Source organism: Salmo salar, unplaced genomic scaffold, assembly GCF_905237065.1.
Source record: "Salmo salar unplaced genomic scaffold, Ssal_v3.1, whole genome shotgun sequence".
In the NCBI taxonomy this organism is placed as follows: domain Eukaryota; kingdom Metazoa; phylum Chordata; class Actinopteri; order Salmoniformes; family Salmonidae; genus Salmo; species Salmo salar.
Window position 1 is genome coordinate 115,001 of NW_025547394.1, and position 27,903 is coordinate 142,903.

Sequence of the window (27,903 nt, forward strand, 5' to 3'; positions counted from 1 at the left end):
TTATGGTTACTATAACTAGCTACCGTGTTGTTATGGTTATTATTACTAGCTACCGTGTTGTTATGGTTACTATAACTAGCTACCGTGTTTGTTATGGTTACTATAACTAGCTACCGTGTTGTTATGGTTACTATAACTAGCTACCATGTTTGTTATGGTTACTATAACTAGCTACCGTGTTTGTTATGGTTACTATAACTAGCTACCGTGTTGTTATGGTTACTATAACTAGCTACCGTGTTGTTATGGTTACTATAACTAGCTACCGTGTTGTTATGGTTACTTTAACTAGCTACCGCGTTGTTATGGTTACTATAACTAGCTACCGCGTTGTTATGGTTACTATCGTGTTGTTATGGTTACTATAACTAGCCACCGTGTTGTTATGGTTACTATAACTAGCTACCGTGTTTGTTATGGTTACTATTACTAGCTACCGTGTTGTTATGGTTACTATAACTAGCTACCGCGTTGTTATGGTTACTATCGTGTTGTTATGGTTACTATTACAAGCTACCGTGTTGTTATGGTTACTATAACTAGCTACCGTGTTGTTATGGTTACTATAACTAGCTACCGCGTTGTTATGGTTACTATAACTAGCTACCGCGTTGTTATGGTTACTATAACTAGCTACCGCGTTGTTATGGTTACTATCGTGTTCTTATGGTTACTATAACTAGCTACCGTGTTGTTATGGTTACTATAACCAGCTACCGTGTTGTTATGGTTACTATACCTAGCTACCGTGTTTGTTATGGTTACTATAACTAGCTACCGTGTTGTTATGGTTACTATTACTAGCTACCGTGTTGTTATGGTTATTATTACAACCTACCGTGTTGTTATGGTTACTATAACTAGCTACCGTGTTGTTATGGTTACTATAACTAGCTACCGTGTTGTTATGGTTACTATAACTAGCAACCGTGTTGTTATGGTTACTATTACTATCTACCGTGTTTGTTATGGTTACTAATACTAGCTACCGTGTTGTTATGGTTACTATAACTATTTACCGTGTTTGTTATGGTTACTATTACTAGCTACCGTGTTGTTATGGTTACTATAACTATCTACCGTGTTGTTATGGTTATTATAACTAGCTACCGTGTTGTTATGGTTACTATAACTAGCTACCGTGTTGTTATGGTTATTATAACTAGCTACCGTGTTGTTATGGTTACTATAACTAGCTACCGTGTTTGTTATGGTTACTATTACTAGCTACCCTGTTTGTTATGGTTACTATTACTAGCTACCGTGTTTGTTATGGTTACTATAACTAGCTACCGTGTTGTTATGGTTACTATAACTAGCTACCGTGTTGTTATGGTTACTACAACTAGCTACCGTGTTGTTATGGTTACTATAACTAGCTACCGTGTTGTTATGGTTATTATTACTAGCTACCGTGTTGTTATGGTTACTATTACTAGCTACCGTGTTGTTATGGTTACTATAACTAGCTACCGTGTTGTTATGGTTACTACAACTAGCTACCGTGTTGATATGGTTACTATAACTAGCTACCGTGTTGTTATGGTTACTATTACTAGCTACCGTGTTGTTATGGTTACTATTACTAGCTACCGTGTTGTTATGGTTACTACAACTAGCTACCGTGTTGTTATGGTTACCAACTATCTACCGTGTTGTTATGGTTACTACAACTAGCTACCGTGTTGTTATGGTTACTATAACTAGCTACCGTGTTGTTATGGTTATTATTACTAGCTACCGTGTTGTTATGGTTATTATTACTAGCTACCGTGTTGTTATGGTTATTATTACTAGCTACCGTGTTGTTATGGTTACTATAACTAGCTACCGTGTTGTTATGGTTACTATTACTAGCTACCGTGTTGTTATGGTTACTACAACTAGCTACCGTGTTGTTATGGTTACTATAACTAGCTACCGTGTTGTTATGGTTATTATTACTAGCTACCGTGTTGTTATGGTTACTATAACTAGCTACCGTGTTGTTATGGTTACTATAACTAGCTACCGTGTTGTTATGGTTACTACAACTAGCTACCGTGTTGATATGGTTACTATAACTAGCTACCGTGTTGTTATGGTTACTATAACTAGCTACCGTGTTGTTATGGTTACTATAACTAGCTACCGTGTTGTTATGGTTACTATTACTAGCTACCGTGTTGTTATGGTTACTATTACTAGCTACCGTGTTGTTATGGTTACTACAACTAGCTACCGTGTTGTTATGGTTACTATAACTAGCTACCGTGTTGTTATGGTTACTACAACTAGCTACCGTGTTGTTATGGTTACTATAACTAGCTACCGTGTTGTTATGGTTATTATTACTAGCTACCGTGTTGTTATGGTTATTATTACTAGCTACCGTGTTGTTATGGTTACTATAACTAGCTACCGTGTTGTTATGGTTACTATTACTAGCTACCGTGTTGTTATGGTTACTACAACTAGCTACCGTGTTGTTATGGTTACTATAACTAGCTACCGTGTTGTTATGGTTACTACAACTAGCTACCGTGTTGTTATGGTTACTATTACTAGCTACCGTGTTGTTATGGTTACTATTACTAGCTACCGTGTTGTTATGGTTACTACAACTAGCTACCGTGTTGTTATGGTTACTATAACTAGCTACCGTGTTGTTATGGTTACTATTACTAGCTACCGTGTTTGTTATGGTTACTATAACTAGCTACCATGTTGTTATGGTTACTACAACTAGCTACCGTGTTTGTTATGGTTACTATAACTAGCTACCGTGTTGTTATGGTTACTATAACTAGCTACCGTGTTGTTATGGTTACTATAACTAGCTACCGTGTTGTTATGGTTATTATTACTAGCTACCGTGTTTGTTATGGTTACTATAACTAGCTACCGTGTTGTTATGGTTACTATTACTAGCTACCGTGTTGTTATGGTTACTATTACTAGCTACCGTGTTGTTATGGTTACTACAACTAGCTACCGTGTTTGTTATGGTTACTATAACTAGCTACCGTGTTGTTATGGTTACTATTGCCAAAACAAGTGAAATAAACAAACAAACAAAAAAACATTAGAAATGAACAAGAAAACATGTAAAATAGATAAAGACATTTCATGCTAATCTGTATTAGCTACCGTTAGCTAACGTTAATGGTTAGTAAACGTGTTAGAATAACAGTTTCTTGCTATACAGTTGTTTTTGTAGGTTATGTTAGTTAGCCAGCTGTTAAACATGTATCTAGACATTGACAACTGTGATTTATACCCGGCTAGTGTTTAGGTTATTTTGGGGAAGGGGGTATGAGTGTAACTTTAGCTAGCTAGCTAATATTACCAATAGGGGTTGCCAGGTCAAGTGCAAATGTTTAACCAAATGATCTGCCAAAAGAGAGGAGGGAGAGGAGAGAGGAGTTGCCACATTTGTACAATAATCACTTTTTCCCCCATGATGTTATCGCGCAAAATTTAAGGAATATCGACTTAACTTGTAATGATGTTGGAAGCAAAATTTCATGAAAATAATTATTGCAAACTTATTAATAAACAAATGTTGACTATGTCGCGAGAGAAAATATAATTCACTTTTTATTTAAACTCACCGGATTTTTAATCCCATCCGTGTATGTCGATTTCATTTGTTTGACTGCTGTGATTTAAGAAATAAGGCATGAGGGTATATATGGCCAATATATCACGGTTAAGGGGTTTGTTCTTTAAAGGCTCTGCATGGTCAAATAAATGTCTGCATTTGAAATCCCGCCCCCCCCCCACCCCCCCACCTACCATCGACCTGTCATGTCGATACAGAGCCCTCCGCATCATAACAACATTTGGGAGTGATGTGGTATTGAACTCAATTTGCCCTCCGCAATTGCCTCACTCTCTCCATAAGGGGCCTCCGACCACATTATCGAATCAAGGATAAATTGGCTTTAAGCGTGATGCTTAAAGTCAAGTGCAGCTGGTCCAGAACACAGCGGCACGTTTTGCTCTTCGTTGTAATCAGAGGGGTTGATATAAACACTATGGATGCCCAGTCTCTCTCTCTCTCTCTCTCGGTTAAGAGTTGAGGAGAGACTGACTGCATCACTTCTTGTTTAGTTTTTTTTATAAGAAACATTAATGTGTTGAAAATCACAAATTGTTTGCATTGTCAAGTTAACCACAGCTCTTATCCCACACTTATCCCATCAGACATGCCACCAGGGGTCTTCTCCCATCAGACATGCCACCAGGGGTCTTCTCCCATCAGACATGCCACCAGGGGTCTTTTCCCATCAGACATGCCACCAGGGGTCTTCTCCCATCAGACATGCCACCAGGGGTCTTTTCCCATCAGACATGCCACCAGGGGTCTTCTCCCATCAGACATGCCACCAGGGGTCTTTTCCCATCAGACATGCCACCAGGGGTCTTCTCCCATCAGACATGCCACCAGGGGTCTTCTCCCATCAGACATGCCACCAGGGGTCTTCTCCCATCAGACATGCCACCAGGGGTCTTTTCCCATCAGACATGCCACCAGGGGTCTTCTCCCATCAGACATGCCACCAGGGGTCTTCTCCCATCAGACATGCCACCAGGGGTCTTCTCCCATCAGACATGCCACCAGGGGTCTTTTCCCATCAGACATGCCACCAGGGGTCTTCTCCCATCAGACATGCCACCAGGGGTCTTATCCCATCAGACATGCCACCAGGGGTCTTCTCCCATCAGACATGCCACCAGGGGTCTTTTCACAGTCCCCCAAATCCAGAACCAATTCCAGAAAAGCGTACAGTATTATATAGAGCCCTTATTGCATGGAACTTCCTTCCATCTCATAATGCTTTAAAATAAAACAGCAAACCTGGTTTAATAAAACAGATAAAGCAGCACCTTCGCTGCAGAAAGCCTCTCCCTTATTGGACCTGGATAGTTTGTGTGTATGTATTGATATGTAGGCTACGTCTGCCTTTTTATATAAATGTATGTAGTTCTGTCCTTGAGCTGTTCTTGTCTATTGATGTTTTGTGTTGAACCGCAGGAAGAGTAGCTGCTACGTTTGCGACAGCTAATGTGGATCCTAGTAAACTACCGAAAATACCGATGCAGAGTGTCTGGATTCAGCCGTTAGCCCTGGTGTGTATGGGTCATATGCAACAGACCACCATGTTAAGACTACAAACGGTTATAAGTGGCCCATTTGCGAGATTGACTTGTCATTTCGAATAGGCATAAACGACACATGACACATGACACATGACACACACACACACACACACACACACACACACACACACACACGAGGCTTAGGTCTTGTTTCAGATAGTCTACAGTAGTCGAGCTGTAAACTGAATGATTTAGCAGCTCGCATCGTCGTTGTTGTTGAGATGCTTGTTTTGGTCACAGTAGTTATACTGGAATAGACTATTGAGGATGGAGGTCATTTCAATCACTTCATTAAATATGAAATAATATGTATATGACCTGAGGGTGCTCGTTAACAACAGCCAGTGTTTGTTTATTTATTTATTTGTTTATTTATTTATTTGTTTATTTATTTATTTGTTTATTTATTTATTTGTTTATTTATTTGTTTATTTATTTGTTTATTTATTTATTTGTTTATTTATTTATTTGTTTATTTATTTATTTGTTTATTTGTTTATTTATTTGTTTATTTATTTGTTTGTTTATTTATTTGTTTATTTATTTGTTTATTATGATGTTTAACCTGTAGCCTAATCTGACAACTGTTAACGTCAATACAATGCGGTTTTAATAACAACGGATCGGAAAAATCGCGACGGAGCTTTTGAAAACTGCCAATTCAATTAACTCAATAAAACATGTCCATTTTAATAATAATAATAATAATAATAATAATAATAATAATAATAATAACAACACAAGGCCTCAACAACAACAAATGGAAGTTCTCTTCAAAAAAGGGAGGGAGGGGGGAGACACTCTAGACCTCAAACTGTTACATTTCTCTACGGCTGGCCATGTTTTCTTCCTGGCTACGCCAAACCCCGGGCCAACAGCTCCGCAGCTACTTACCAGAGCCTCCCCAGCTTCTCCTTCAGCCAAATCCAGATCGCAGATGTTCTGAAAAGAGCTGCAAAACCTGGACCCCGCTACAAATCAGCCGGGCTAGACAATCTGGACCCTCTCTTTCTAAAATGATCCACCGCCATTGTTGCAACCCCTATTTACCAGTCTGTTCAACCTCTCTTTCGTATCGTCCGAGATCCCTAAAGATTGGAAAGCTGCCGCTGTCATCCCCCCCCCTTTTTCAAAGGGGGTGACACTCTAGACCCAAACTGTTATAGATCTATATCCATCCTACCCTGCCTTTCTAAAATCTTTGAAAAGCCAAAGTTAATAAACAGATTACCGACCATTTCGAATCCCACCGTACCTTCTCCGCTCTGGAATCTGGTTTCCGAGCTGGTCATGGGTGCACCTCAGCCACGCTCAAGGTCCTAAACGATATCATAACCGCCATCGATTAAAAGACAACATACTGTGCAGCCGTATTCATCGACCTGGCCAAGGCTTTCGACTCTGTCAATCACCTCGTTCTTATCGGCAGACTCAACAGCCTTGGTTTCTCAAATGACTGCCTCGCCTGGTTCACCAACTACTTCTCTGATAGAGTTCAGTGTGTCAAATCGGAGGGCCTGTTGTCCGGACCTCTGGCAGTCTCTATGGGGGTGCCACAGGGTTCAATTCTCGGGCCGACTCTTTTCTCTGTATACATCAACGATGCCGCTCTTGCTGCTGGTGAGTCTCTGATCCACCTCTACGCAGACGACACCATTCTGTATACATCTGGCCCTTCTTTGGACACTGTGCTAACAAACCTCCAAACGAGCTTCAATGCCATACAACTCTCCTTCCGTGGCCTCCAACTGCTTTTAAACGCTAGTAAAACTAAATGCATGCTCTTCAACCGATCGCTGCCTGCACCTGCCCGCCCGACTAGCATCACTACTCTGGACGGCTCTGACCTAGAATATGTGGACAACTACAAATACCTAGGTGTCTGGTTAGACTGTAAACTCTCCTTCCAGACTCACATTAAGCATCTCCAATCCTAAATTAAATCAAGAATTGTCTTCCTATTTCGCAACAAAGCATCCTTCACTCACGCCGCCAAACATACACTCGTAAAACTGACCATCCTACCGATCCTCGACTTTTCGGCGACGTCATTTACAAAATAGCCTCCAACACCCTACTCAGCAAACAGGATGTAGTCTATCACACCCATAGAACCGACACAAATCTATGGTTGCTACCCGAGCTGGCTGGTCGTTCGCTCTATTGGTTCAGTTGCCGGAGACGGCGGCCCAATCATTCGCTCTAAACGTTCTGTTCTAATCCGTTGATTGCTTTGATTTTGAATTATTATTATTATTTTATTTTATTTTACACACACATCCATTCCACACCATTTAGTATGATATGTTACGTTGGGACTATAGAGTCCCACAGTGGAGGTGTCATAATACCCATAAAACCTAGCGGTCAAACAGGGAAATGATTCCAATCTTTTTTTTTTCTTCCACCATTTGTTTTTTCATTTGATTTTAGAAACACTTTAAATAAGGTCTGTGTTTTGTTTCGGTTTAACCCCTGACGTGACGTTTTGATAACCCGTGTAAAATCTCTCTACGACAAGGTGAACTTTTATCAAATATATTCGTCTCTGTTTACTCTGATTCTACAATGCTAATTAGTATCAAAGTAGACATCGTGCAAAACTACAAATCCCAGCATGCACCTGCACGTTATCTCTAGCTGACACCTTTGCTAACAGGTTTTGTGTCAATTTAAATCTTGCACAAGACAGTTAACAGAATTGTCAATTTAAAGAAATGTTCAAATCGAATTTATTTATAAAGCCCTTACATCAGCTGATATCTCAAAGTGCTGTACAGAAACCCAGCCTAAAACCCCAAACAGCAAGCAATGCAGGTGTAGAAGCACGGTGGCTAGGAAGAACTCCCTAGGAAAAACTCCCTAGAAAGGCCAAAACCTAGAGAGGAACCAGGCTCTGAGGGGTGGACCAGTCCTCTTCTGGCTGTGCTGGGTGGAGATTAGAAACCTAGAGAGGAACCAGGCTATGAGGGGTGGAGATTAGAAACCTAGAGAGGAACCAGGCTCTGAGGGGTGGAGATTAGAAACCTAGAGAGGAACCAGGCTCTGAGGGGTGGAGATTAGAAACCTAGAGAGGAACCAGGCTCTGAGGGGTGGAGATTAGAAACCTAGAGAGGAACCAGGCTATGAGGGGTGGAGATTAGAAACCTAGAGAGGAACCAGGCTCTGAGGGGTGGAGATTAGAAACCTAGAGAGGAACCAGGCTCTGAGGGGTGGAGATTAGAAACCTAGAGAGGAACCAGGCTATGAGGGGTGGAGATTAGAAACCTAGAGAGGAACCAGGCTATGAGGGGTGGAGATTAGAAACCTAGAGAGGAACCAGGCTATGAGGGGTGGACCAGTCCTCTTCTGGCTGTGCTGGGTGGAGATTATAACAGAATATGGCCAAGATGTTCAAATGTTCATAAATGACCAGCATACATTGGTATAGCTCACACACACACACACACACACACACACACACACACACACACACACACACACACACACACACACACACACACACACACACACCAGTGGAGGCTGCTCAGGGGGAGGAATGGCTCATAGTAATCACATGGAAACCACAGGTTTGATTCCATTCCATTGACTCCAGTTCCAGCCGTTACTATGAACCCTTCCTCCCACTCAGCAGCCTCCACTGACACTCACTGGTTTCCTGTTACTATGAGCCGTTCCTCCCACTCAGCAGCCTCCACTGACACTCACTGGATTCCTGCTTTATGAGCCGTTCCTCCCACTCAGCAGCCTCCACTGACACTCACTGGTTTCCTGTTACTATGAGCCGTTCCTCCCACTCAGCAGCCAACCAATGAGCCAAATGCTGGCACAGTCAGAGAAAAGTGTGTGTGTGTGTGTTGATTTTACATTTTACAATTTAACCTTTTATTTAACGAGGCAAGTCAGTTAAGAACAAATTCTTATTTACAATGACGGTGTTACCGGGGGAACAGTGGGGTTTAACTGCCTTGTTCAGGGGGCAGAACGACAGATTTTTTACCTTGTCAGCTCGGGGGATCCGATCTAGAAACCTTTCGGTTACTGGCCCAACTCTCTAACCACTAGGCTACCTGCCTCCTCTAACCACTAAGCTACCTGCCTCCTCCTCTAACCACTAGGCTACCTGCCTCCTCTAACCACTAGGCTACCTGCCTCCTCTAACCACTAGGCTACCTGCCTCCTCTAACCACTAGGCTACCTGCCTCCTCCTCTAACCACTAGGCTACCTGCCTCCTCTAACCACTAGGTTACCTGCCTCCTCCTCTAACCACCAGGCTACCTGCCTCCTCTAACCACTAGGCTACCTGCCTCCTCTAACCACTAGGCTACCTGCCTCCTCTAACCACTAGGCTACCTGCCTCCTCCTCTAACCACTAGGCTACCTGCCTCCTCCTCTAACCACTAGGCTACCTGCCTCCTCCTCTAACCACTAGGCTACCTGCCTCCTCCTCTAACCACTAGGCTACCTGCCTCCTCTAACCACTAGGCTACCCGCCTCCTCTAACCACTAGGCTACCCGCCTCCTCTAACCACTAGGCTACCTGCCTCCTCTAACCACTAGGCTACCTGCCTCCTCCTCTAACCACTAGGCTACCTCCTCCTCTAACCACTAGGCTACCTGCCTCCTCTAACCACTAGGCTACCTGCCTCCTCTAACCACTAGGCTACCCGCCTCCTCTAACCACTAGGCTACCCGTCTCCTCTAACCACTAGGCTACCCGCCTCCTCTAACCACTAGGCTACCTGCCTCCTCTAACCACTAGGCTACCTGCCTCCTCTAACCACTAGGCTACCTGCCTCCTCTAACCACTAGGCTACCTGCCTCCTCTAACCACTAGGCTACCCGCCTCCTCTAACCACTAGGCTACCTGCCTCCTCTAACCACTAGACTACCTGCCTCCTCCTCTAACCACTAGACTACCTGCCTCCTCTAACCACTAGGCTACCTGCCTCCTCCTCTAACCACTAGGCTACCTGCCTCCTCCTCTAACCACTAGGCTACCTGCCTCCTCCTCTAACCACTAGGCTACCTGCCTCCTCCTCTAACCACTAGGCTACCTGCCTCCTCCTCTAACCACCAGGCTACCTGCCTCCTCCTCTAACCACCAGGCTACCCGCCTCCTCCTCTAACCACCAGGCTACCTGCCTCCTCCTCTAACCACTAGGCTACCTGCTGTTGATAGTGTATTCCTGTGTATTCCAGGGTTCGAGAGCATCCTGGAGGGAATCTATGGCCCATTACTACTCAGAGACCTCAATATTTTTGATGGTGAGTGTCAGTGTGTGTGTGTGTGTGTGTGTGTGTGTGTGTGTGTGTGTGTGTGTGTGTGTGTGTGTGTGTGTGTGTGTGTGTGTGTGTGTGTGTGTGTGTGTGTGTGTGTGTGTGTGTGTGTGTGGTGTGTGTATTTGCGTACAAGTATTTTGTGTTATACATGAGTCTTGTCTTTGAAGTAATCGTGTGTGTGTGTGTTTACACGTGTTTGCTCCCAGTTGGTGCGACTGAGACTTTATTGTGTGTGTGTGTGTGTGTGTGTGTGTGTGTGTGTGTGTGTGTGTGTGTGTGTGTGTGTGTGTGTGTGTGTGTGTGTGTGTGTGTGTGTGTGTGTGTGTGTGTGTGTGTTTCCAGACTGTGAACCAGAGGAGCTTGAGGACTGGGCAGTGAAGGCCAGTTGTTCCTTCTGCAGTCTGCTGATCAATGTAAGTTTCATGATACAAACGGACTGCTATTTTCTGTCTTGATTTACTTCCAGCTCTCACGGAAACGCCTTCAGTTAGTTCCAGCTCTCACGGAAACGCCTTCAGTTAGTTCCAGCTCTCACGGAAACGCCTTCAGTTAGTTCCAGCTGTCACGGAGACGCCTTCAGTTAGTTCCAGCTCTCACGGAAACGCTTTCAGTTAGTTCCAGCTGTCACGGAAACACCTTCAGTTTAGTTCCAGCTCTCACGGAAACGCCTTCAGTTAGTTCCAGCTCTAAGGGAAACGCTTCAGTTAGTTCCAGCTCTCACGGAAACGCATTCAGTTAGTTCCAGCTGTCACGGAGACGCCTTCAGTTAGTTCCAGCTCTCACGGAAACGCTTTCAGTTAGTTCCAGCTGTCACGGAAACGCCTTCAGTTAGTTCCAGCTCTCACGGAAACACCTTCAGTTTAGTTCCAGCTCTCACGGAAACACCTTCAGTTTAGTTCCAGCTCTCACGGAAACGCCTTCAGTTAGTTCCAGCTCTAAGGGAAACGCTTCAGTTAGTTCCAGCTCTCACGGAAACGCATTCAGTTAGTTCCAGCTGTCACGGAAACGCCTTCAGTTAGTTCCAGCTCTCACGGAAACGCCTTCAGTTAGTTCCAGCTCTCACGGAAACGCCTTCAGTTAGTTCCAGCTCTCACGGAAACGCATTCAGTTAGTTCCAGCTCTCACGGAAACGCCTTCAGTTAGTTCCATCTCTCACGGAAACGCCTTCAGTTAGTTCCAGCTGTCACGGAAACGCCTTCAGTTAGATCCATCTCTCACGGAAACGCCTTCAGTTAGTTCCAGCTCTCACGGAAACGCATTCAGTTAGTTCCAGCTCTCACGGAAACGCCTTCAGTTAGTTCCAGCTCTCACAGAAACGCCTTCAGTTAGTTCCAGCTCTCACAGAAACGCCTTCAGTTAGTTCCAGCTCTCACAGAAACGCCTTCAGTTAGTTCCAGCTCTCACGGAAACGCCTTCAGTTAGTTCCAGCTCTCACGGAAACGGCTTCAGTTAGTTCCAGCTCTCACGGAAACGCCTTCAGTTTAGTTCCAGCTCTCACGGAAACGGCTTCAGTTAGTTCCAGCTCTCACGGAAACACCTTCAGTTTAGTTCCAGCTCTCACGGAAACGCTTCAGTTAGTTCCAGCTCTCACGGAAACGCCTTCAGTTAGTTCCAGCTCTCACGGAAACGCCTTCAGTTAGTTCCAGCTCTAAGGTAAACGCTTCAGTTAGTTCCAGCTCTCACGGAAACGCCTTCAGTTAGTTCCAGCTCTCACGGAAACGCCTTCAGTTAGTTCCAGCTCTCACTGAAACCCCTTCAGTTAGTTCCAGCTCTCACGGAAACGCCTTCAGTTAGTTCCAGCTCTCACGGAGACGCCTTCAGTTAGTTCCAGCTCTCAGGGAAACGCTTTCAGTTAGTTCCAGCTGTCACGGAAACGCTTCAGTTTAGTTCCAGCTCTCACTGAAACACCTTTAGTTAGTTCCAGCTGTCACGGAAACGCCTTCAGTTAGTTCCAGCTCTCACGGAGACACCTTCAGTTAGTTCCAGCTCTCACGGAAACCCCTTCAGTTAGTTCCAGCTCTCACGGAAACCCCTTCAGTTAGTTCCAGCTCTCACGGAAACGCCTTCAGTTAGTTCCAGCTCTCACGGAAACGCCTTCAGTTAGTTCCAGCTCTCACGGAAACGCCTTCAGTTAGTTCCAGCTCTCACGGAAACGCCTTCAGTTAGTTCCAGCTCTCACGGAAACGCCTTCAGTTAGTTCCAGCTCTCACAGAAACGCCTTCAGTTAGTTCCAGCTCTCACGGAAACGCCTTCAGTTAGTTCCAGCTCTCACGGAAATGCTTCAGTTAGTTCCAGCTCTCACGGAAACGCCTTCAGTTTAGTTCCAGCTCTCACGGAAACGGCTTCAGTTAGTTCCAGCTCTCACGGAAACACCTTCAGTTTAGTTCCATCTCTCACGGAAACGCTTCAGTTAGTTCCAGCTCTCACGGAAACGCCTTCAGTTAGTTCCAGCTCTCACGGAAACGCCTTCAGTTAGTTCCAGCTCTAAGGTAAACGCTTCAGTTAGTTCCAGCTCTCACGGAAACGCCTTCAGTTAGTTCCAGCTCTCACTGAAACCCCTTCAGTTAGTTCCAGCTCTCACGGAAACGCCTTCAGTTAGTTCCAGCTCTCACGGAGACGCCTTCAGTTAGTTCCAGCTCTCAGGGAAACGCTTTCAGTTAGTTCCAGCTGTCACGGAAACGCTTCAGTTTAGTTCCAGCTCTCACTGAAACACCTTTAGTTAGTTCCAGCTGTCACGGAAACGCCTTCAGTTAGTTCCAGCTCTCACGGAGACGCCTTCAGTTAGTTCCAGCTCTCACGGAAACCCCTTCAGTTAGTTCCAGCTCTAAGGGAAACGCTTCAGTTAGTTCCAGCTCTCACGGAAACGCCTTCAGTTAGTTCCAGCTCTCACGGAAACGCATTCAGTTAGTTCCAGCTCTCACGGAAACGCCTTCAGTTAGTTCCAGCTCTCACGGAAACGCCTTCAGTTAGTTCCAGCTCTCACGGAAACGCCTTCAGTTAGTTCCAGCTCTCACGGAAACGCCTTCAGTTAGTTCCAGCTCTCACGGAAACGCCTTCAGTTAGTTCAACTATATCAAATTTACTGAGTTTCTCTGTCAGTCACTGAATGTTTGGAGCTGTTGTCATTCAGGCGACGTTGGTTGTGTTCCGCTGCTCAGGCGTTGCGTTGTCACGTCATCGACTGCGCATCACGGATTTATGACGCGTTTAGCTGATACATAAAAATTATGGATCCTGACGTTGTGAGATCTGGCAGGCGTCAGCGCCGTCCGGGCAGAGGAACGCGCCCTACGGCATTGGTGTGGTTTGTTATGTGTTTGTTGTGACGCGTTAGCGATTGTCATTGTCTCTTCCTCCTCTAACAGGACCATGTCCCGGTGGCCGCCTCCCCCCTGCCCTCCCCTCAGACGACACGCCCTCCCAAGCCGCCTCCCTCTCAGACAGCAGCCTATCAGCTCACAGGTTCCTTCACGCCGTGTTCCATAAGAAGGGTGAGTCCCCCGTCCAACTAGAACAGAGACGACGCCTGGCATTTACACTCTTAATGCTAACAACGCTACGTAGCATCGAACGCCTGGCATTTACACTCTTAATGCTAACAACGCTACGTAGCATTTACACTCTTAATGCTTAACAACGCTACGTAGCATCGAACGCCTGGCATTTACACTCTTAATGCTTAACAACGCTACGTAGCATTTACACTCTTAATGCTAACAACGCTACGTAGCATTTACACTCTTAATGCTAACAACGCTACGTAGCATCGAACGCCTTAGCATTTACACTCTTAATGCTAACAACGCTACGTAGCATCGAACGCCTTAGCATTTACACTCTTAATGCTTAACAACGCTACGTAGCATTTACACTCTTAATGCTAACAACGCTACGTAGCATTTACACTCTTAATGCTTAACAACGCTACGTAGCATCAAACGCCTGGCCTTTACACTCTTAATGCTAACAACGCTACGTAGCATTTACACTCTTAATGCTAACAACGCTACGTAGCATCGAACGCCTGGCCTTTACACTCTTAATGCTTAACAACGCTACGTAGCATCGAACGCCTGGCATTTCCACTCTTAATGCTAACAACGCTACGTAGCATCGAACGCCTGGCATTTACACTCTTAATGCTAACAACGCTACGTAGCATCGAACGCCTGGCATTTACACTCTTAATGCTTAACAACGCTACGTAGCATCGAACGCCTGGCCTTTACACTCTTAATGCTTAACAACGCTACGTAGCATCGAACGCCTGGCCTTTACACTCTTAATGCTAACAACGCTACGTAGCATCGAACGCCTGGCATTTACACTCTTAATGCTTAACAACGCTACGTAGCATCGAACGCCTGGCATTTACACTCTTAATGCTTAACAATGCTACGTAGCATCGAACGCCTGGCATTTACACTCTTAAATGCTTAACAACGCTACGTAGCATCGAACGCCTGGCATTTACACTCTTAAATGCTTAACAACGCTACGTAGCATCGAACGCCTGGCATTTACACTCTTAAATGCTTAACAACGCTACGTAGCATCGAACGCCTGGCATTTACACTCTTAAATGCTTAACAACGCTACGTAGCATCGAACGCCTGGCATTTACACTCTTAAATGCTTAACAACGCTACGTAGCATCGAACGCCTGGCATTTACACTCTTAAATGCTTAATGACGCTACGTAGCATCGAACGCCTGGCATTTACACTCTTAAATGCTAAACAACGCTAACGTAGCATCGTTAGCTACCCGGTTTATACACGCTAGAGAAATGTACGTGAGACGGTGATTGATTGATTGTCTGTCCGCGCCAGAGCTGGCGTCCGGCGAGAACCCGACGTCCCTCTGGTAGCCCAGGAACTGATGAGGAGGATGGTCCGGCAGTTTGCTGCGGAGTACGCCTCCAAGACGCGCCTCACCACCTCGACCGACACGGGCTCCCGGCGTCCGGACCTCGACACGCCTCTAGACCTCACTGTGACGCGGAACCAGGAGGAGGAACCCACACCAGGTAGAGAACCCGACAGGACTTAGAACCAATACCGGGTAGAGAACCCGACAGGACTTAGAACCAATACCGGGTAGGGAACCCGACAGGACTTAGAACCAATACCGGGTAGAGAACCCGACAGGACTTAGAACCAATACCGGGTAGAGAACCCGACAGGACTTAGAACCAATACCGGGTAGAGAACCCGACAGGACTTAGAACCAATACCGGATAGAGAACCCGACAGGACTTAGAACCAATACCAGATAGAGAACCCGACAGGACTTAGAACCAATACCGGGTAGAGAACCCGACAGGACTTAGAACCAATACCGGGTAGAGAACCCGACAGGACTTAGAACCAATACCAGATAGAGAACCCGACAGGACTTAGAACCAATACCGGGTAGAGAACCCGACAGGACTTAGAACCACAGCAGGTAGAGAACCCGACAGGACTTAGAACCAATACCAGATAGAGAACCCGACAGGACTTAGAACCAATACCAGATAGAGAACCCGACAGGACTTAGAACCACAGCATATAGAGAACCCGACAGGACTTAGAACCAATACCAGATAGAGAACCCGACAGGACTTAGAACCAATACCGGGTAGGGAACCCGACAGGACTTAGAACCACAGCAGATAGAGAACCCGACAGGACTTAGAACCAATACCAGATAGAGAACCCGACAGGACTTAGAACCAATACCGGGTAGAGAACCCGACAGGACTTAGAACCAATACCGGGTAGAGAACCCGACAGGACTTAGAACCAATACCGGGTAGGGAACCCGACAGGACTTAGAACCAATACCGGGTAGGGAACCCGACAGGACTTAGAACCACAGCAGGTAGAGAACCCGACAGGACTTGGAACCAATACCGGGTAGGGAACCCGACAGGACTTAGAACCACAGCAGGTAGAGAACCCGACAGGACTTAGAACCAATACCAGATAGAGAACCCGACAGGACTTAGAACCAATACCGGGTAGGGAACCCGACAGGACTTAGAACCACAGCAGATAGAGAACCCGACAGGACTTAGAACCAATACCAGATAGAGAACCCGACAGGACTTAGAACCAATACCGGGTAGAGAACCCGACAGGACTTAGAACCAATACCAGATAGAGAACCCGACAGGACTTAGGAACCAATACCGGGTAGAGAACCCGACAGGACTTAGAACCAATACCGGGTAGGGAACCCGACAGGACTTAGAACCAATACCGGGTAGGGAACCCGACAGGACTTAGAACCACAGCAGGTAGAGAACCCGACAGGACTTGGAACCAATACCGGGTAGGGAACCCGACAGGACTTAGAACCACAGCAGGTAGAGAACCCGACAGGACTTAGAACCAATACCGGATAGAGAACCCGACAGGACTTGGAACCAATACCGGGTAGGGAACCCGACAGGACTTAGAACCACAGCAGGTAGAGAACCCGACAGGACTTAGAACCAATACCGGATAGAGAACCCGACAGGACTTAGAACCACAGCAGATAGAGAACCCGACAGGACTTAGAACCACAGCAGATAGAGAACCCGACAGGACTTAGAACCAATACCAGATAGAGAACCCGACAGGACTTAGAACCAATACCACAGGACCCGACAGGACTTAGAACCAATACCGGGTAGAGAACCCGACAGGACTTAGAACCAATACCAGATAGAGAACCCGACAGGACTTAGAACCAATACCGGGTAGAGAACCCGACAGGACTTAGAACCAATACCGGGTAGAGAACCCGACAGGACTTAGAACCCACACATTTCTAACTTGTCTGACCTCTGACTAGTTGACTGACCACTGACTAGTCGTCTGACTAGTTGTCTGACCTCTGACTAGTTGTCTGACTAGTTGTCTGGCCTCTGACTAGTTGTCTGACCTCTGACTAGGTGTCTGACCTCTGACTAGTTGTCTGGCTAGTTGTCTGACCTCTGACTAGTTGTCTGGCTAGGTGTCTGACCTCTGACTAGTTGTCTGGCTAGTTGTCTGACCTCTGACTAGTTGTCTGACCTCTGACTAGTTGTCTGGCTAGTTGTCTGGCCTCTGACTAGTTGTCTGGCTAGGTGTCTGACCTCTGACTAGTTGTCTGGCTAGTTGTCTGACCTCTGACTAGTTGTCTGACTAGTTGTCTGACCTCTGACTAGTTGTCTGACCTCTGACTAGTTGACTGACTAGTTGTCTGACCTCTGACTAGTTGTCTGACCTCTGACTAGTTGTCTGACCACTGACTAGTTGTCTGACTAGTTGTCTGACCACTGACCAGTTGTCTGACTAGTTGTCTGACCTCTGACTAGTTGTCTGACCTCTGACTAGTTGTCTGGCTAGGTTTCTGACCTCTGACTAGTTGTCTGGCTAGTTGTCTGACCTCTGACTAGTTGACTGACTAGTTGTCTGACCTCTGACTAGTTGACTGACTAGTTGTCTGACCTCTGACTAGTTGACTGACCTCTGACTAGTTGACTGACTAGTTGTCTGACCTCTGACTAGTTGTCTGACTAGTTTTCTGATCTCTGACTAGTTGTCTGACCTCTGACTAGTTGACTGACTAGTTGTCTGACCTCTGACTAGTTGACCTCTGACTAGTTGTCTGACCACTGACTAGTTGTCTGACTAGTTGTCTGACCACTGACTAGTTGTCTGACTAGTTGTCTGGCTAGTTGTCTGGCCTCTGGCTAGGTGTCTGTCCTCTGACTAGTTGTCTGGCTAGTTGTCTGAGCTCTGACTAGTTGTCTGACCTCTGACTAGTTGTCTGACCTCTGACTAGTTGTCTGGCTAGTTGTCTGGCCTCTGTCTGACTAGTTGTCTGACCTCTGACTAGTTGTCTGACCTCTGACTAGTTGTCTGACCTCTGACTAGTTGACTGACTAGTTGTCTGACCTCTGACTAGTTGTCTGACTAGTTGTCTGATCTCTGACTAGTTGTCTGACCTCTGACTAGTTGACTGACTAGTTGTCTGACCTCTGACTAGTTGTCTGACCACTGACTAGTTGTCTGACTAGTTGTCTGACCACTGACCAGTTGTCTGACTAGTTGTCTGGCCTCTGACTAGTTGTCTGACCTCTGACTAGTTGTCTGACCTCTGACTAGTTGTCTGGCTAGGTTTCTGACCTCTGACTAGTTGACTGACTAGTTGTCTGACCTCTGACTAGTTGTCTGACTAGTTGTCTGATCTCTGACTAGTTGTCTGACCTCTGACTAGTTGACTGACTAGTTGTCTGACCTCTGACTAGTTGTCTGACCACTGACTAGTTGTCTGACTAGTTGTCTGACCACTGACTAGTTGTCTGACTAGTTGTCTGACCTCTGACTAGTTGTCTGACCTCTGACTAGTTGTCTGGCTAGTTGTCTGGCCTCTGACTAGTTGTCTGGCTAGTTGTCTGACCTCTGACTAGTTGTCTGACCTCTGACTAGTTGTCTGGCTAGTTGTCTGACCTCTGTCTGACTAGTTGTCTGACCTCTGACTAGTTGACTGACTAGTTGTCTGACCTCTGACTAGTTGTCTGACTAGTTGTCTGATCTCTGACTAGTTGTCTGACCTCTGACTAGTTGTCTGACCACTGACTAGTTGTCTGACTAGTTGTCTGACCACTGACTAGTTGTCTGACTAGTTGTCTGACCTCTGACTAGTTGTCTGACCTCTGACTAGTTGTCTGGCTAGTTGTCTGACCTCTGACTAGTTGTCTGACCTCTGACTAGTTGTCTGGCTAGTTGTCTGACCTCTGTCTGACTAGTTGTCTGACCTCTGACTAGTTGACTGACTAGTTGTCTGACCTCTGACTAGTTGTCTGACCACTGACTAGTTGACTGACTAGTTGTCTGACCTCTGACTAGTTGTCTGACAAGTTGTCTGATCTCTGACTAGTTGACTGACTAGTTGTCTGACCTCTGACTAGTTGTCTGACTAGTTGTCTGACCACTGACTAGTTGTCTGACTAGTTGTCTGATCTCTGACTAGTTGTCTGACCTCTGACTAGTTGACTGACTAGTTGTCTGACCTCTGACTAGTTGTCTGACCTCTGACTAGTTGTCTGACCACTGACTAGTTGATTGACTAGTTGTCTGACCTCTGACTAGTTGTCTGACCTCTGACTAGTTGTCTGGCTAGTTGTCTGGCCTCTGACTAGTTGTCTGGCTAGGTGTCTGACCTCTGACTAGTTGTCTGGCTAGTTGTCTGACCTCTGACTAGTTGTCTGACCTCTGACTAGTTGTCTGGCTTGTTGTCTGACCTCTGACTAGTTGACTGACTAGTTGTCTGACCTCTGACTAGTTGTCTGACCTCTGACTAGTTGACTGACTAGTTGTCTGACCTCTGACTAGTTGTCTGACTAGTTGTCTGATCTCTGACTAGTTGTCTGACCTCTGACTAGTTGACTGACTAGTTGTCTGACCTCTGACTAGTTGTCTGACTAGTTGTCTGACCACTGACTAGTTGTCTGACCTCTGACTAGTTGTGTGATTCCTCCTCCCGTAGCTGACACTGTGCTCGACCTCTCCAAGCGGAACTCTGCCAGCTCGGCCTCCACATCACCCACCAATCACAAAGCCTCAGGGTGAGTGTCTCTCCTCTCATTGGTCCATACTCCACATCGCCCACCATTCACAAAGCCTCAGGGTGAGTGTCTCTCCTCTCATTGGTCCATACTCCACATCGCCCACCAATCACAAAGCCTCAGGGTGAGTGTCTCTCCTCTCATTGGTCCATACTCCACATCACCCACCATTCACAAAGCCTCAGGGTGAGTGTCTCTCCTCTCATTGGTCCATACTCCACATCGCCCACCAATCACAAAGCCTCAGGGTGAGGTGTCTCTCCTCTCATTGGTCCAAACTAGCACGCTACTTAGTATGCATAGCCAATAGAGTAGTGGGGACAGTGTTAGGTGGTCTGTATCAGTAGTCTGTCTAGGGGTGGGTGTAGTGGGGACAGTGTTAGGTGGTCTGTATCAGTAGTCTGTCTAGGGGTGGGTGTAGTGGGGACAGTGTTAGGTGGTCTGTATCAGTAGTCTGTCTAGGGGTGGGTGTAGTGGGGACAGTGTTAGGTGGTCTGTATCAGTAGTCTGTCTAGGGGTGGGTGTAGTGGGGACAGTGTTAGGTGGTCTGTATCAGTAGTCTGTCTAGGGGTGGGTGTAGTGGGGACAGTGTTAGGTGGTCTGTATCAGTAGTCTGTCTAGGGGTGGGTGTAGTGGGGACAGTGTTAGGTGGTCTGTATCAGTAGTCTGTCTAGGGGTGGGTGTAGTGGGGACAGTGTTAGGCGGTCTGTATCAGTAGTCTGTCTAGGGGTGGGTGTAGTGGGGACAGTGTTAGGCGGTCTGTATCAGTAGTCTGTCTAGGGGTGGGTGTAGTGGGGACAGTGTTAGGCGGTCTGTATCATTAGTCTGTCTAGGGGTGGGTGTAGTGGGGACAGTGTTAGGCGGTCTGTATCAGTAGTCTGTCTAGGGGTGGGTGTAGTGGGGACAGTGTTAGGCGGTCTGTATCAGTAGTCTGTCTAGGGGTGGGTGTAGTGGGGACAGTGTTAGGCGGTCTGTATCAGTAGTCTGTCTAGGGGTGGGTGTAGTGGGGACAGTGTTAGGCGGTCTGTATCAGTAGTCTGTCTAGGGGTGGGTGTAGTGGGGACAGTGTTAGGTGGTCTGTATCAGTAGTCTGTCTAGGGGTGGGTGTAGTGGGGACAGTGTTAGGTGGTCTGTATCAGTAGTCTGTCTAGGGGTGGCTGGCTGGGTGGGTGGCTGGCTGGGTGGCTGGGTGGCTGGGTGGGTGGGTGGGTGGGTGGCTGGGTGGCTGGCTGGCTGGGTGGGTGGGTGGGTGGGTGGGTGGCTGGCTGGCTGGCTGGCTGGCTGGGTGGGTGGCTGTCTGGGTGGGTGGGTGGGTGGGCTGCTGGGTGGCTGGCTGGCTGGCTGGGTGGCTGGCTGGCTGGCTGGCTGGCTGGCTGGCTGGCTGGCTGGCTGTGTGTCCCTGTGTGTTGTTGCTATGTGAAGGGGTTCAGTCTTTTATCACTTGAGTGGTAACGTCACGGCAACGTCACGGTAACAACAGCGGTGGGGGGGGGGTCTGTAACCTCAGCTATTCAGACTGACACGCAGAAACAAGTGGAACTAGTTACTGTGGGGGTGAGAGAGACAGAGTAACTTTTAATAATAATAATAAGACTGCATTGTTCCTGTTTCTAATAACGTTGTCGATCCTTTAACCAAAACACTGGACAGTGATCAACTGCACTGCAAACCTCTCTTCATATGACAAGACGCACAGAGATGATGTCACTCCCTCTCTTCACATGACAAGACGCACAGAGACGATGTCACTCCCTCTCTTCATATGACAAGACGCACAGAGACGATGTCACTCCCTCTCTTCATATGACAAGACGCACAGAGATGATGTCACTCCCTCGCTTCATATGACAAGACGCACAGAGATGATGTCACTCCCTCGCTTCATATGACAAGACGCACAGAGACGATGTCACTCCCTTTCTTCATATGACAAGACGCACAGAGATGATGTCACTCCCTCTCTTCATATGACAAGACGCACAGAGACGATGTCACTCCCTCTCTTCATATGACAAGACGCACAGAGACGATGTCACTCCCTCTCTTCATATGACAAGACGCACAGAGACGATGTCACTAACTTTCTTCATATGACAAGACGCACAGAGATGATGTCACTCCCTCTCTTCATATGACAAGACGCACAGAGATGATGTCACTCCCTTTCTTCATATGACAAGACGCACAGAGACGATGTCACTCCCTCTCTTCATATGACAAGACGCACAGAGACGATGTCACTCCCTCTCTTCATATGACAAGACGCACAGAGACGATGTCACTCCCTCTCTTCATATGACAAGACGCACAGAGACGATGTCACTCCCTCTCTTCACATGACAAGACGCACAGAGATGACGTCACTCCCTTTCTTCATAGGACAGACGCACAGAGATGATGTCACAGATGACGTCAGCTCATGACAGACAGTGGCAGTGATGTTACCAACACGACATAAAGGAATCGCTCCTCCCCTCCCCTCCCCTTGCCTCCCCTCGCCTCCCTCACCCCTTCCCTGATCCTGACGGTGGTGTTCGGTCCTCCCCCACTAGGAGGCAGCAGCGTTGTGGAGCAGCCAGGGCCGGGTCGTACCAGACCGAGGAACACCATGCCCAGAGGTCCAGCGAGCTGTCTGAGGGGCTGCTGTCCAAGGCTCTGAGAGACGTGAGGTCCGGTCGTCTTCAGGAGAACAGAGCTGCTCTTCTCTACGGGATTCCTCCCCCTGGAATCCTGCGCTCACAGCTAGAGGCCCCGGGCCCCATACAGCGGGAGGATGTGACCTCACGGGATGTGACGTCGTCGGCGCGCGGCGAGGAGGTGCGGCTGGTTTTGCAGAGGGTGGCGGCCTGGGCGGAGCTGGGAGCGAGGGAGGAGAACGGAGAGATGTTCTTCCTTCCCTCCTCTGTCCTGCAGAGGGCTTTGTCTCGGTCTTTACCTCCCCCGGCTCAGAGAGGATCTCTACCTCCGTATCCCCCAGGTCAAATCGCGCTCCAGACCAGTTCTTCCTCTCCCTGAACCTTGTAGCCTGGCTGAGGCCCTTGCACTACCACCATAACACCACCACCACCACTAATATTGCTGCTACCTCTTCCTCTCCGCTGAGACTCCACCGCGCCCTCCTGCCTTCCCTCGACCTGCCTGACCTTTCACACCGCTGCCCCGCCCACCACCGCTGCTCCTCATTGGACGATCCTGAGGAAAGGGGCGGAGCGTAGCGGGGAGAACAAGCAATCCAGGAAGAAGCGCGGGCGCTACCGGCGGTACGACCACGACCTGCTAGAGGAGGCTATCACCATGGTGATGGGGGGGCGGGATGAGCGTTTCCAAGGCCCAGGTGGTTTATGGGATACCTCACAGCACGCCGGAGTACAAGGTCAAAGAGCGCAACGGAAACCTCAAGATACCGCCCAAGAAGAGGAGGCCCGTCATCGTCACGACGACGACCACGCGGGCAACCGCTGGGCTCTGCCGGTTCCACCGACCTCGGGGAGGGTTCTAGACTACAGAACGTTAGAGTCTAGAACCGACAACACTTGACCTCCTCTCAACCTCGACCTCCTGCAGAACAGGAGGATGTTTTGTAGATCTTGGTCCGACACAGCTTTCATAAATACTTGGTGCGCTTGGTTTTGGTTTCGCTTGACATGCGGAGTTTGTAGATTTCTGGACTTCTGATCCATTTGTTTCCTAATTGAGGTAAATCAAGCACACCTCCAGGTATTTGACCCCAGGTTTGATGTTAATCACAAGCCAGTCCATGCAGACCAGGTTATATTACCCAGAATTATTGTTGACTATAAAACAAGAACGGCATTCTTCGCTACACGCCAGGTGTTATTTTTAAATCCAATCTCTTCGGGTCAGCTGGTTGTCATGTCTACCTGGTAGTTCATTTGTCACTGATTGGGCCAGAGAGTCCACTGTACTGGACCTAGTCATAGGGCAGGTATCTCCTAGTCTGGGTTGTCTGGGAAACGGCCCATGGTGGGACGATCAGCGTCCGCGGTACTGCTGACCTCTCGGTCTAGGGTTCAATAGCCTTGATATAAATGATGTGACTACCAGGGTTAGATGTGACCACCAGGGTTAGATGTGACCACCAGGGTTAGATGTGACCACCAGGGTTAGATGTGACTACCAGGGTTAGATGTGACCACCAGGGTTAGATGTGACCACCAGGGTTAGATGTGACCACCAGGGTTAGATGTGACTACCAGGGTTAGATGTGACTACCAGGGTTAGGGTTAGATGTGACTACCAGGGTTAGGGTTAGATGTGACTACCAGGGTTAGATGTGACTACCAGGGTTAGGGTTAGATGTGACTACCAGGGTTAGGGTTAGATGTGACTACCAGGGTTAGATGTGACTACCAGGGTTAGATGTGACTACCAGGGTTAGGGTTAGATGTGACTACCAGGGTTAGATGTGACCACCAGGGTTAGATGTGACTACCAGGGTTAGATGTGACCACCAGGGTTAGATGTGACTACCAGGGTTAGGGTTAGATGTGACTACCAGGGTTAGATGTGACCACCAGGGTTAGGTTTAGATGTGACCACCAGGGTTAGATGTGACCACCAGGGTTAGATGTGACCACCAGGGTTAGGGTTAGATGTGACCACCAGGGTTAGGGTTAGATGTGACTACCAGGGTTAGCGTTAGATGTGACTACCAGGGTTAGATGTGACCACCAGGGTTAGATATGACTACCAGGGTTAGATGTGACTACCAGGGTTAGATGTGACCACCAGGGTTAGATGTGACCACCAGGGTTAGATGTGACTACCAGGGTTAGATGTGACTACCAGGGTTAGGGTTAGATGTGACTACCAGGGTTAGATGTGACCACCAGGGTTAGGGTTAGATGTGACTACCAGGGTTAGATGTGACTACCAGGGTTAGGGTTAGATGTGACTACCAGGGTTAGGGTTAGATGTGACTACCAGGGTTAGATGTGACTACCAGGGTTAGATGTGACTACCAGGGTTAGGGTTAGATGTGACTACCAGGGTTAGATGTGACTACCAGGGTTAGATGTGACTACCAGGGTTAGATGTGACTACCAGGGTTAGATATGACCACCAGGGTTAGGGTTAGATGTGACTACCAGGGTTAGATGTGACTACCAGGGTTAGGGTTAGATGTGACTACCAGGGTTAGATGTGACTACCAGGGTTAGATGTGACTACCAGGGTTAGATGTGACCACCAGGGTTAGGGTTAGATGTGACTACCAGGGTTAGATGTGACTACCAGGGTTAGGGTTAGATGTGACTACCAGGGTTAGGGTTAGATGTGACTACCAGGGTTAGATGTGACTACCAGGGTTAGATGTGACCACCAGGGTTAGGGTTAGATGTGACCACCAGGGTTAGATGTGACCACCAGGGTTAGGGTTAGATGTGACTACCAGGGTTAGATATGACCACCAGGGTTAGGGTTAGATGTGACCACCAGGGTTAGATGTGACTACCAGGGTTAGGGTTAGATGTGACTACCAGGGTTAGATGTGACCACCAGGGTTAGATGTGACCACCAGGGTTAGATGTGACACCAGGGTTAGGGTTAGATATGACCACCAGGGTTAGGGTTAGATGTGACTACCAGGGTTAGATGTGACTACCAGGGTTAGGGTTAGATGTGACTACCAGGGTTAGATGTGACTACCAGGGTTAGATGTGACTACCAGGGTTAGATGTGACTACCAGGGTTAGATGTGACCACCAGGGTTAGATGTGACCACCAGGGTTGGGGTTAGATGTGACTACCAGGGTTAGATGTGACCACCAGGGTTAGGGTTAGATGTGACCACCAGGGTTAGGGTTAGATGTGACCACCAGGGTTAGGGTTAGATGTGACTTCCAGGGTTAGGGTTAGATGTGACTACCAGGGTTAGATGTGACCACCAGGGTTAGATGTGACTACCAGGGTTAGGGTTAGATGTGACTACCAGGGTTAGGGTTAGATGTGACTACCAGGGTTAGATGTGACTACCAGGGTTAGATGTGACTACCAGGGTTAGGGTTAGATGTGACTACCAGGGTTAGGGTTAGATGTGACTACCAGGGTTAGATGTGACTACCATGGTTAGATGTGACTACCAGGGTTAGATGTGACTACCAGGGTTAGATGTGACTACCAGGGTTAGATGTGACACCAGGGTTAGGGTTAGATATGACCACCAGGGTTAGGGTTAGATGTGACTACCAGGGTTAGATGTGACTACCAGGGTTAGGGTTAGATGTGACTACCAGGGTTAGGGTTAGATGTGACTACCAGGGTTAGATGTGACTACCAGGGTTAGATGTGACTACCAGGGTTAGATGTGACCACCAGGGTTAGATGTAACTACCAGGGTTAGATGTAACTAACAGGGTTAGATGTGACCACCAGGGTTAGATGTGACTACCAGGGTTAGATGTGACCACCAGGGTTAGATGTGACTACCAGGGTTAGATGTGACTACCAGGGTTAGATGTGACTACCAGGGTTAGATGTGACCACCAGGGTTAGGGTTTGATGTGACCACCAGGGTTTGATGTGACCACCAGGGTTAGATGTGACTACCAGGGTTAGGGTTAGATGTGACTACCAGGGTTAGGGTTAGATGTGACCACCAGGGTTAGGGTTAGATGTGACCACCAGGGTTAGGGTTAGATGTGACCACCAGGGTTAGGGTTAGATGTGACCACCAGGGTTAGGGTTAGATGTGACCACCAGGGTTAGGGTTAGATGTGACCACCAGGGTTAGGGTTAGATGTGACTACCAGGGTTAGATGTGACCACCAGGGTTAGATGTGACCACCAGGGTTAGATGTGACCACCAGGGTTAGATGTGACCACCAGGGTTAGATGTGACTACCAGGGTTAGATGTGACCACCAGGGTTAGATGTGACTACCAGGGTTAGATGTGACCACCAGGGTTAGATGTGACTACCAGGGTTAGATGTGACCACCAGGGTTGGGGTTAGATGTTACTACCAGGGTTAGATGTGACTACCAGGGTTAGATGTGACTACCAGGGTTAGGGTTAGATGTGACTACCAGGGTTAGATGTGACTACCAGGGTTAGATGTGACTACCAGGGTTAGATGTGACACCAGGGTTAGGGTTAGATATGACCACCAGGGTTAGGGTTAGATGTGACTACCAGGGTTAGATGTGACTACCAGGGTTAGGGTTAGATGTGACTACCAGGGTTAGATGTGACTACCAGGGTTAGATGTGACCACCAGGGTTAGGGTTAGATGTAACTACCAGGGTTAGGGTTAGATGTAACTAACAGGGTTAGATGTGACCACCAGGGTTAGATGTGACTACCAGGGTTAGATGTGACCACCAGGGTTAGATGTGACCACCAGGGTTAGATGTGACTACCAGGGTTAGATGTGACTACCAGGGTTAGATGTGACCACCAGGGTTAGATGTGACCACCAGGGTTAGATGTGACCACCAGGGTTAGATGTGACCACCAGGGTTAGATGTGACTACCAGGGTTAGATGTGACTACCAGGGTTAGATGTGACCACCAGGGTTAGGGTTAGATGTAACTACCAGGGTTAGGGTTAGATGTAACTAACAGGGTTAGATGTGACCACCAGGGTTAGATGTGACCACCAGGGTTAGATGTGACTACCAGGGTTAGATGTGACCACCAGGGTTAGATGTGACTACCAGGGTTAGATGTGACCACCAGGGTTAGATGTGACCACCAGGGTTAGATGTGACCACCAGGGTTAGATGTGACTACCAGGGTTAGATGTGACTACCAGGGTTCGATGTGACCACCAGGGTTAGATGTTACTACCAGGGTTAGATGTGACCACCAGGGTTAGATGTGACCACCAGGGTTAGATGTGACCACCAGGGTTAGATGTGACCACCAGC

General features: G+C 47.5%; 2 protein-coding genes across 2 annotated transcripts in view; both read left to right on the forward strand.

Annotated features, from left to right (window-relative positions):
- LOC123731808 (ligand-dependent nuclear receptor corepressor-like protein) overlaps positions 1-15,276 on the forward strand; it is a gene marked incomplete at its 3' end in the record, with an annotated part of 16,930 nt that extends 1,654 nt beyond the window's left edge. The window contains exons 2-5 of the mRNA XM_045711225.1: positions 10,349-10,414; positions 10,772-10,842; positions 13,795-13,920; positions 15,262-15,276. Of these exons, the coding sequence (XP_045567181.1) occupies positions 10,349-10,414; positions 10,772-10,842; positions 13,795-13,920; positions 15,262-15,276 (278 nt within the window). The remainder of the gene's footprint in view (positions 1-10,348; positions 10,415-10,771; positions 10,843-13,794; positions 13,921-15,261) is intronic.
- A 4-nt stretch (positions 15,277-15,280) lies between these two features.
- On the forward strand, positions 15,281-20,304 carry LOC123731809 (ligand-dependent nuclear receptor corepressor-like protein). The gene is made up of 2 exons (XM_045711226.1): positions 15,281-15,458; positions 19,937-20,304. The coding sequence occupies exons 1-2, from the start codon at positions 15,311-15,313 to the stop codon at positions 20,017-20,019; spliced, it is 231 nt and encodes a 76-aa protein (XP_045567182.1). The 5' UTR covers positions 15,281-15,310; the 3' UTR covers positions 20,020-20,304.
- Positions 20,305-27,903: the final 7,599 nt, after the last annotated feature.